This window comes from Suillus paluster (genome assembly GCF_016628075.1).
Source record: "Suillus paluster strain FC165 chromosome Unknown EDB91scaffold_732, whole genome shotgun sequence".
In the NCBI taxonomy this organism is placed as follows: domain Eukaryota; kingdom Fungi; phylum Basidiomycota; class Agaricomycetes; order Boletales; family Suillaceae; genus Suillus; species Suillus paluster.
The window spans coordinates 1-10,358 of record NW_024538292.1 but is presented as its reverse complement, the minus strand read 5'-3'; the positions used below and the strand labels follow the sequence as shown (position 1 = coordinate 10,358).

At 48.8% G+C, this 10,358-nt stretch overlaps 6 protein-coding genes across 6 annotated transcripts; 3 read left to right on the top strand and 3 right to left on the bottom strand.

Moving 5' to 3' along the window:
- Positions 1-38: 38 nt before the first annotated feature.
- Positions 39-1,980, bottom strand: EDB91DRAFT_1189883 (uncharacterized protein). Its single transcript, XM_041320524.1, has 14 exons — positions 1,823-1,980; positions 1,639-1,758; positions 1,558-1,583; positions 1,480-1,509; positions 1,335-1,416; positions 1,267-1,283; positions 1,215-1,231; positions 1,141-1,162; positions 935-1,072; positions 684-862; positions 618-622; positions 517-597; positions 339-458; positions 39-289 (listed from the first exon to the last, which is right to left on the bottom strand). Exons 1-14 carry the CDS (start codon positions 1,905-1,907, stop codon positions 237-239), a joined length of 975 nt encoding a protein of 324 aa, XP_041168271.1. The 5' UTR covers positions 1,908-1,980; the 3' UTR covers positions 39-236.
- A 137-nt stretch (positions 1,981-2,117) lies between these two features.
- EDB91DRAFT_1259462 (uncharacterized protein) lies at positions 2,118-3,773 on the top strand (the record flags this gene model as incomplete). The annotated part of the gene is made up of 8 exons (XM_041324382.1): positions 2,118-2,192; positions 2,252-2,497; positions 2,547-2,575; positions 2,627-2,637; positions 2,689-2,912; positions 2,963-3,064; positions 3,118-3,480; positions 3,531-3,773. The coding sequence occupies 8 exons, from the start codon at positions 2,118-2,120 to the stop codon at positions 3,771-3,773; spliced, it is 1,293 nt and encodes a 430-aa protein (XP_041168270.1).
- Positions 3,774-3,892: 119 nt separating this feature from the next.
- On the bottom strand, positions 3,893-4,902 carry EDB91DRAFT_1067622 (uncharacterized protein; the record flags this gene model as incomplete). Its single annotated transcript, XM_041314839.1, has 3 exons — positions 3,893-4,602; positions 4,652-4,784; positions 4,837-4,902. The coding sequence occupies 3 exons, from the start codon at positions 4,900-4,902 to the stop codon at positions 3,893-3,895; spliced, it is 909 nt and encodes a 302-aa protein (XP_041168269.1).
- Positions 4,903-4,963: 61 nt separating this feature from the next.
- On the top strand, positions 4,964-6,854 carry EDB91DRAFT_796758 (eIF3 subunit 6 N terminal domain-containing protein). Its single transcript, XM_041328427.1, has 5 exons — positions 4,964-5,250; positions 5,309-5,463; positions 5,516-6,255; positions 6,306-6,414; positions 6,493-6,854. The coding sequence occupies exons 1-5, from the start codon at positions 5,043-5,045 to the stop codon at positions 6,658-6,660; spliced, it is 1,380 nt and encodes a 459-aa protein (XP_041168268.1). The 5' UTR covers positions 4,964-5,042; the 3' UTR covers positions 6,661-6,854.
- On the bottom strand, positions 6,771-7,719 carry EDB91DRAFT_796793 (uncharacterized protein). The gene is made up of 3 exons (XM_041328428.1): positions 7,079-7,719; positions 6,969-7,030; positions 6,771-6,916 (listed from the first exon to the last, which is right to left on the bottom strand). Exons 1-3 carry the CDS (start codon positions 7,547-7,549, stop codon positions 6,877-6,879), a joined length of 573 nt encoding a protein of 190 aa, XP_041168267.1. The 5' UTR covers positions 7,550-7,719; the 3' UTR covers positions 6,771-6,876.
- A 2,331-nt stretch (positions 7,720-10,050) lies between these two features.
- EDB91DRAFT_1012600 (uncharacterized protein) lies at positions 10,051-10,272 on the top strand (the record flags this gene model as incomplete). Its single annotated transcript, XM_041312442.1, has 1 exon — positions 10,051-10,272. A coding segment is annotated over one exon (222 nt), but the record flags the coding sequence as incomplete, so codon positions are not given.
- Positions 10,273-10,358: the final 86 nt, after the last annotated feature.

Sequence of the window (10,358 nt, the reverse complement as noted above, 5' to 3'; positions counted from 1 at the left end):
AGTGAGACATTCAGTTAAGTACAAAGAATACGACCAACCTCGTCCATGCCGAAGGGGTCCGGAACCGAAGAAAACCAAAACCGCATCCAGGCTCTCTTATATGCAGTGCGACCTTAGGGCAGGTCATGCACAGCACCGCAACGCTTGATTTGGCAGGTGATAATCTACTTTCACGCAAACTAACAAGCTCTCGGAAAAAGATAAATTACGACAAATTTGCCATTTATCCAAGAAATCTATAGCTCATCTCTATCGCGGTGACTTGATCCATAAAATGCCTCGGCGAGTTCTATGAAATGCAGTCAAGACCATGAACGATAGGGTTGGAAATCACTCACTTTGCCGAATATCTGAGCTGAGCTCAACAGGTAACACAACATTGTACTCTATAAAAAGGTCGCCGAAATTGTCTGTCTGATGCAGGGGCATCCCCTCGCCTTCTATAGTTTGAACATAACCTGCGATGAAGTTGAATACCACCCTGATAAATTAAGCGAATAAATGAGAGCAGCTTACTAGGTTGGGTCACTCCCTGGCGATTTATCTCGACGACGTGACCGTCGAGATGCGTGATATTACGTTGGATCCGAGGAGTGCCTACAATTTAAGGCAGGAACATAAGCTGTCGAAGAGGGACAATGTCAACAAGCTTACCTCGTCACGCCAATGGTCTCCCGCAGTACAGGCTGTTCTCCTTCCGCGACCAGGCACCTTTGTCCTTCCTACTTCGCACTCTCAAAACAACGTCGCCAGCCTCCCAGTCTGGGTTCTCATCTCCCTCTCCCTCAAACACGACCTCAAACCCTTCTGGTGTACCTGGTTGCAACTCCAGAGTATAGTGTTGTATATGCTCGACCACCTTCTCTCCTTTACAAGTGTGGACATAGTTTTCTTGATGACTCTTCCCCGACCACCGCAATCGTTACATGTCGACTGCGGACTGTTGCAAACAGGCGGGAAATATTTGCTGTTTGAAGGTTTTCACGCCGTGTCCACCACATCCTGAACAAGTATGGATGTCGCCGTCTGAAGCAGCGCCTGAGCCGCGACAGTGATCACAAGTATCTTTTTCCTCATCGTAAACTGTTAAGGGTGAAGCGTCAATCCACTAGTGTAGCAACACGGAAGGTCAAGACAAACGTCAATATTAGCACCCATATACCTGCATAACTCATGAGTTAACCGTCGCAGAGACGTAATGGATACGAGCTTACATATCTGCGAGTGAAACCTCGAATTCATGAGAGCAGTCTGTCCACGGCGCACTTGTTGCTGTGTATTGACTGCTTACTGATCAGTGCAAAGAGGTAGTGGCAAGGAATCACAAAACCCACAGGCACCAACCGAAGACGTTGGAAAATATGTCGAAAGGATGGCATGATGCTGTTGTCCACCTTCGTGCGCCCTCAATCCTTCCTAAACGTAAAAGGTGCGTATTTATATCCATAATAATTTGTAGTGAGTCGATGATAGACTCACTTCACCATGCCTGTCATAAATTTGGCGTTTCTAAAAATTATGAGTGGACATCAAGGAGTACTTGAGAATTGTGCATACCGTGGTGTCTGAAAGGACTTCATATGCTGATGGAATACCATGAGGATACCATTCTACGGAAGTGCGTATAATTCGATTTACCATGAGCAATGTCAACGAACTTGTCCTCCGCCCCTGGATCTGTATTTTTGTCAGGGTGATACTTCCTGCTCAGGCGCTTGTACGCTTTGCGGATATCCTGCTCCGATGCATGTTTGGACACTGAAACCAGGTATATCAGTCAGACGGGCTAGTCCAAACCAGTTGGTACACGCCTTGGACTGACGCTCAAGAACTTTGTAGAGATCGGCTGCGCTAACAAGAACAGCAAAAAGCAGCCATAGAATGGCTACGTTTGACACCCAGTGCATTACGGACCAAGGTATTTAGGGAGAGGCGGGACTGAAGGCAGATGATTTGCAGCTGCCAGCAGGTCATATATTTTGCGGAACACGTATATCGCTCACTCACGTGACAAATAACCGACTTTCCTTTTCTAGTGTACCACTTCCAAGTTGCACTCAAATTTGGCTGCATTTGCTGTACGAAGCGTCCAAGAGCTTTGTCCAGCGGGTAGACTAATGCTGCGACGACGAGCACGAGCTGTTGCGCGCGATATTAACCGCACGTCTTCTCCACGAACCTACTCGCAAAACGTACCACAATATCATCCAAAAGTCAGAGGTCACCTGCATTCGTCTCGTACCTCCTGCAGTCTGCTGACCAGCATGTTCCAGCTATTCCATTTGCGTTTTCAAAAGAGGCTGCCATCAGACATGTTGGTTTAGCAGCTTCCGTAGGTTGCTTATTCCGCAACTTCCTTGGGTCGCTCGGTGCAAAGTATATCGGCGGAAACTTCCAGCCAATTCAACCCATCCGCATTCAACCAGTCTACTTTCCTGCTTGGTTCTTGGATTCAGAAGTCGAGTCATACATGAATGATGGGGATAGTGAGCGACAGGTATATTCAAGTCCTTCCTGCTACATTCATTTTACGCTGAGCCTTGCAGCGAACTGTCACCGCGTATTTTAATAACTGGTACACTAGTTCATTTATTAAGTTTCTCTGTAACTGATCATGTCCATATAGTTACTTACCGGGTGCGATATCTCTACAGCAGGCATACCAGCGAGGTTGATCACTTTCACAAGGCGCTGCATTTGACCTCCTCGGGAGGCTTGCTCTCCGAAATGACCAAGTCGAACCTAGTCTAGCTGTCCCATTTTCTCAGAGCCTTACCCATCAACACGGTTCTGACGTTGTATGTATGCCATACACTATCAATCCGCTCGACGTCATTAGTCGTGCACGGACCTCGTCCTTCACCTCTGATGAAGATGTGCGTTCTGAGCTACGGTTCATAAAAACCAATATAGTATGTCCTCTCCGATAATGTGTCCTTTTTTCCTTCTCACCCCAGGACAGGAAGCTACCTATCCCGTCCTAATTCCGCTTTACCTGGCGCAATTTCCAATGGTTCCGCCGTTTGAGTCTTCAACGTTCGTCATAGAGGCATACAGTCAACCCGTAAGTCTTTTAAGAATCGCGCTCGATACTGTTGACATCATCTTATGTACAAGGGCCGGTTTTTCATCCAAGTTGCTCAAACCCCCGAAGTATCAGAAGAGGACCGGTTCGACTTGGAGAAATACATCGGTTACGACTTCTTGTTTTTAGGCGATGCTCCATCATCCCATGCGGAGACCCGCGTCCTCGCTCCCGACTTCGATAAAAACGCATCTGCGAATGTTGCATCGTGGTTTGACAGGCTATTTAGCGAACCTGGTGGTGCAGAGAAGCTGGTACATCCGGATGGGGCAGTAGGTGTTAACGCGCATATGGATGACCCCAGGGTACGTGAGTGGACTGCTGAGGAGGTCAACCCGGTTCGGCATTGGATGAATCAGGGGCAAGCGATCGTGCAACTGAAAGATGTGGTCAAGGTTTGTTCTGAACACCAGTGTATACCTGTCGCGTGCTCATTCATAATTAGAATCTTACTTCCATCGAGAACCAGATGCAAAGTGGTGCTGTGGAGGTGACCCAATGGCCGCCGCCCCCAGAGTCAGAACCCAAGCAGGGAATAGAGATCGTCACTGCTGGCTTGGAGGCTTTCATTAAGTCAGAGCTCTCAAAGCTCGAAATGCTGGAGCAGACCCGTGCCGATACGGCGCCAGAGTGGTGGCGACAAAGGGAGGAGACCAAACATCAAACCGGCGGAAGCGAACCTATGTAGTACTTACGTATCGTCGATGTCCAACACGCAGATGTTAGCGCATCAGTCCTTGAGACTTTACGGGTTCATAATTTACGGAGAAATAGAAATCAAGTCCATTAAATAACGGAGGTATAGTACTAGTCAACCTTCCTTGCCCATTTTCTACCTGAAGGTGACGCGGTATGACGCGGTACAGGAGACTTTGGTGTAACGACAACATCAACTCTTCCCTGCCTCTCCGATGCCCAGTCTTCCTTTTCCTTCTCGCTGAGTGCTCCAATCTGCGTCTTTCCAAAGTCTTCTTTGTGGTCACTACCCCAGTACAACCACATCTGCGCACCGAGCACAATGTTGAGAAGGAGGGCAAGGGCAAAGCCAGCAGTGACGATGAGATCACCGACTTCGGTGGCGGTGGTGAACAAACGAGCAAGACAACCCGCGATTTGTGAAACGACAGCGAACGCAGAGAGCTGACCCGTGGAGCGGGCACGTGCGTTCTGCATGATTTGGGGGAGTTTGGAAAAGAGGGATAGTGGCAACGTGGCCATTTGCAGCAGAGACAGGATATCTTTAGGGAGAACATACAGCGTGACGACGGATGCGACGGAAGCTGCGCTGGCGATTGCCAGTCGTGGGCCAGTGGCCTGTACATTTCGAAGCGATGGAGGCGGGAAGTAGATGATTAGGAGAGTAATTATGGTATTCTGTATAGTAAGGAATAGATTCTCGCCGTATGTCGAGAATGGGAACTCATTTTGGTATGAGTATGCAGCCGTAATAGCATATGCGAGTGTTTCAAGAACGTATGCGGGTAAGGAGAGACCGCGAGCGGAGCGCCCGTTAAGAACTGGCATGTCATAAGCACCTAACGAGTTGAAGGCGCTCGACAGACTCACTCAGCATTAACTGGGGAACTTTCATGATAGAGCCTCCAACTACGATACCAATACCCAAGCCCTTGGAGAGCGAGTACTTGAGACAATTCACGTCCCCGACATTGAGGTTCTCGACCAGCGAGGAATAACATTTCTGCAACATATTAAGACTACCCCCGGCGACTGAAACTACAAAAACAACATACCTCACCAATTATTGAGATTCCAAGGTCTGATATAAATTTGGGCAAGTTTTGCGTAATTGCAGTCATGGTGAACAATTGAGGCGGTGGACAAGAGTCAAGCCTCACGAATAATCGCAGTTCGTTACACCTGTGGTGGCTATGCAGTTTCCTGTTTGAGCGACCGTAAAATTTCTGGTCTACAAGCCTCAAGGACCGTACATACCACCATGGCGGAATACGATCTATCAAAAACGATAATACCCTACCTGGATCGCCATCTGGCGTTCCCGTTGTTGGCTCATCTCGTCGAAACTTCGTTGTTCCCGGTCGAGCAGGTTCAAGCAGCGCAGTATGAACTTGCAAAGGGCACGAACATGCTGGATTACGCAGTCAGCTTGTTTGAGCAGCTGCACCCTGACGAGGAGATCCCTGAAGGTGCGTCATCATGTTGCAAGTTACATCAGTGTCGATTTATATGTGCCCGATCTTCCAGAGTTCTCGGGGAAGCGAGAGAAGGCTGTCTCAACAAATGAGCGCCTACAGCTGGAAGCTCAAGCCGTCCTTGATGTGATCGAGAACCCAGATGTTGCACAGGCACTGCGTCAAGATAAAAATCAGAATCTGCAGTACCTCAAAGATAACTACAACGTACGTTCTCGCCTACCGTTGACCGTTTGCAACATATTTACGTTTCATACAGCTCACCCTCGAACAAATCACTGCTTTATACAACTTTGGGCAGTTCCAATATACCTACGGCAACTACAGCGGTGCTGCAGACTATCTGTATCACTTCCGTGTACTTTCAACCGATAACGATCTCAACACTTCTGCCCACTGGGGTAAACTTGCTTCCGACATCCTCACTGGAAAATGGGAGACAGCTCTCGAAGAGTTGAATACCCTACGTGACGTCGTTGACTCACGCTCACCTTCAACACTCTTGACGGCATCTGCCGAGCCCGCAGCCCTTACGCAACTCCATTCACGGACATGGCTCGTTCACTGGTCTCTATTTGTTTACTTCAACCACCCTCAGGGTCGGACACTCCTCCTCGAGACCTTCCTCTCCCCCACTTACCTTAACACCATCCAAACTTCTTGTCCCTGGATCCTTCGATACATCGCCACCGCTGCCATCCTCTCTCGCAAGTCTGCTGCAGGTGGGACAGCTGCTTCTTCGCGTGTGAGACACTCGATACGCGAGATCGTCAAGGTCATCCAGACGGAAGAGTACCAATATCAGGATCCTGTTACATCGTTCCTGAAAGAGCTTTACGTCGAATTTGACTTTGAGGCCGCACAGCGGGAACTGACGCTTGCGGACCGTGTTGTCGGGGATGATTTCTTCCTTGGAGAGTTCAGAGAGGAGTTCCTCGATAATGCACGCTACCTAATTAGCGAGGCATACTGCCGTATACACCAACGCATCGATATTGGGTAAGTGAGGCATGCGTTCCACATTATTTTATTCTCAACCACGTGCTCAGCGACCTCTCGGAACGTCTTAATCTCTCACGAGATGAAGGCGAGAAGTGGATCGTCAACCTCATCCGCGAAACTCGTATGGGAGCAGAAGCGAAGATCGACCTCGAAAAGGTGCGGATCCCATTTCGGCGTCACTTAATAACGTCGTACTGGAGAATTCATTCACTGATCGTCATATCTTCTTTATAGAATGTCATCGAGATCCACCGCTCCCCATTGCCAGTATATCAATCTGTTATCGAGAAGACACGTGGTTTGGCGTTCCGGACGCAGGCTTTGGGTACTGGTATGCTCCACAGCCCGCAGCAGCCACAACAGACCCAGCCACAACCTGCTGTTGTTGAGGGAGCTCGGTGATTAGAGCTTATCTGTACTTGTACGTGCTTCATGGGTAGCTTCTCGCTTCTCAAAAATCACCCCTGTCGTATTCTTTGGCGACATCTTATGGTTGTAGATGTATCCTGTCTTCATACTTACCCTGTTGTCCACTTGGTTTTGGTAGACATGTTCCGATCAATCTATCTATCAAGGTAAACTTGGAACGACTGCATACTCCGTATCGATATAACCAATCTATTTGTCTTTCCCGAGATGTGTGGCACTCCTCCAGCACCTGTATTTTGTCAGCACCGATATCATAGGGTGAGATAAGCAGGTGAACCCACAAGATCTCATAGCTTGTTGAGACGACGTGCTCTTGACCACCATATGCGACATTGCATCCCCCCTGTCAGGAACTCAGACATCATGAGATAGGTAGAATGAGAATACGCACAAGATGTTCTCCTGTCTTACCAGGAACCCAGGTCTGCCCCACGCGAGCCCGTGCATGATACAAATTCGTCCCATCCTCTTCATAACCCCCAGCAACAGGATACCGCCCTTGAGGTATACGACCTAGACTCGTACAGACCCATTCCATAGCATCAGGGTCAAATGGCAGAAGATCATACCGCCCCTGATGCTCTACCTCAGTGCCAGCGTATGGCACGCGGCAGGGAAACGGAAGATGAGGCGCGATCTTGCAGGGATGGACAGAGCTTTGGAAGATTGCAGATCCGATGAAGACTGGAGAAACGCCGTCTCCATCGTAGCATGGGGGTGCTCTGGTGGATCTGAGATCAGGGATGCGAGAGTTGAGCTGCAGCGGGATTCGGATGCCCGAGGGAGGCGGACGGGGGGTCGGGGTCATTGGAGTCGGATACGGTGGTGGTGGACCTCTGTCTGTCTTGTAGTCTTCTTCCATTGCGCTTGCAGGATATGAGTCCAGACGATGTACTAGATAACGTCGCTGCGGGATTAAGTCGCGGTGAATAGTGTCTCCGTCACAGCACTGAATCAGCTGGGCGCTTGGGATTCAGGAAATTGGGTTGACACGCTGGTGGGCGCTCTGAGCCTCTGACATATTGGCATTACATATTACAGTCTTGTCCGTAGATTAATATGTACAAGGACTCCCGCCTTCGGTCGGTCGTTCGAATTCATATTTATAATAGCAACTCATGAAATACAATATTAGCGCAGTCTTGTTCTTCGTTCATCTCTCCAAACAGACACAGCGTGTCTCTTCTCGTTCTGACTCTCGACAACGCCGTGTACAATTGACCATGAGCAAAGGGATCTGTTCTTAAGTCAAGCACGGTTCGTGCTAGCGTTAATCCTTGGCAACCATTAAATGTAGTTGCATACGCGGCTCGCAGTGGAAATTGTTTTCGGTTTACTGTCCACGACGAACGGTTTGGATGGAATGTGAAGTTGATGCGGGGAATACAGTGGCTCTCGAACGTGTTGAGGAGTTGCACTTCGACGAATCGACGATGCAGCGCGATCACTCGTACGCGCGCATTCCTGACCAATCCCTTTTCAACTCAACATTGCGAGGTAGTCGGGGGTGTGTTCTGGTGCGTTCAATGGAGTGTGTTCAGCTTCTTTCAGACTGTCTGAACTAAAATAGGATTCTATGTTGTGCTGTGAGTGGAACGTGCCGTCGATGACTGTTTGCGATACTTACGAAAGTCGCCCGGCAAATTGTCTAAAATTCTGTCGTTGAATTCATCGACGTAGACATTCAGAGGCGAAATGAATGCGCGTTATCCAATATTAACGAACCTCCAAAAACGAAACGAAACGAAACGAAAAGCGACGTACATCATTGGCAAAGAGATGAAGAGAATGCGCAGATTTTCCATCGTCATCAATGATAGGACCGATAGTCGTGCGGGCATCTTCAGCAGAAGCGGTGTTTGCACCAAATGTGAACACATTGACACGCAAATCGCCCATTTCTGGTGTGGCAATGAATCCGTCGTATCGCCAGTAATTTTTTCTGTCGATCTGATATCTGCTTCCATTTTGAATACCAACAACGCCGTGAAATAAAGCAGAAGTCGCCATGGTGGTGAACAAAGAACTGTAAATAGGAGAGAGCACTGCGGACGACTATGAACACATAGCAACACAATATGACATCGACCGTCCGACGCGCACAACACACAACGACGACACAACGACAATTTGGGCGGAATACTGCGGAATACAGACAGAAGACTGCACTGGTATTAGCCGCATCAACAATTTGGAGCGCCCGACGCCCGTATGCATGATGGCATGATGATTAGACAACAACGACACACCGACAATTTGGGCGGAATACTGCGGAATACAGACAGAAGACTGCATTGGTATTAGCCGCATCAACAATTTGGAGCGCCCGTATGCATGATGACATGATGATTAGATACTTCACTCACGTTAACGAAACCCGGGCCAACTTCTTTGAACATGCTCAACCAATAAGGTCATTCCCCAGACGATGATGCGGCTCTTTAGCGCTTATTCCTCAGTGGAATGCCAACGCAGTCTTCTGTCTGTGTTTCGTTAACGTGAGTGAAGTATCTAATCATCATGTCATCATGCATACGGGCGCTCCAAATTGTTGATGCGGCTAATACCAGTGCAGTCTTCTGTCTGTTAGCAGTATTCCGCCCAAATTCCGCCCGCACATTGACCTCTGACCATTTTCTAATAGGAATTCATTCACCATGCGCATGTTGCACCATACTAAATCTTCCTAGGATTTCCATGGATCATGATTAAGTAAGTACATTGAACCATCATCTGCACCACCCCGACCTCCCTCCTTCTTTTACGGAACTTGTCATGGCAGATGCGATTTGCGAAAAAAATAAGTATGCCTTCGCGGTGGTGTAAGTCATGGCTTACTATTGCATCGCCACCCGCCACGCCACGTGTAAGTTATTCAGTGGAACTGACTTCCCGGCAGTTTCAAAAATGCAGTTCAAGCATTTGGCAAATTGTCACTTGTTAGGTTTTCAGCTGGCAGTAGATTAACACGGGGTTGGAAGTGCTGCTCCCCTCTCACGAGAAGCAATCTATGGGGCATATAAAAAAGGAGGATGTCACCGAGACCCATATCTCTCAAGCCTTAGGCCTTATTCTCCACTCAAGGTTTACAGTAGTATCTAACCATGGACGCTTTCCCCGACTGTTCGTTCTTACCACCCATCCTACTACCCGAGCTCCCACATCAGGAATATCCTTCATTATCAGGTAAAGGACTTCACTTATGGACATTTGACCCGTTGTTCACGCGTTACGTTCTCCCAGGTGCTTTCTGCATGACTGTCCATGCCATTCTACGAGCCCTCACGACGCTTATCATAAATGTGGAGACCAGTACCGTTGAAAGCGCGCTGCTCCGCCGAAGACACCCCCATAGTCTATCGTTGTGCCTGGAACGATGAACATTCTCCTTGCGCTATGTTTATTGAAGGCGCTCCCAAAGAGATTCTCTCACATCTCCGGCGACACCACGGCGTCGCGTGCAACGTCAAAGAGGTCGAGTGCCGATGGAGTTCGTGCTCCAGGGCAGGACCTCTGAAGATCGCAAGCATCCCGAGGCACGTCGCGAAGCATCTCGGTATTCAGTCCAGATGCTCGCGATGCACACTTATCATGGCACGGAATGATGTCGTACAAGACCATATTAGAAGTCTCCCGCCTGTGCCGGTGGCATGGTCCAGGTGGTTCCTGGT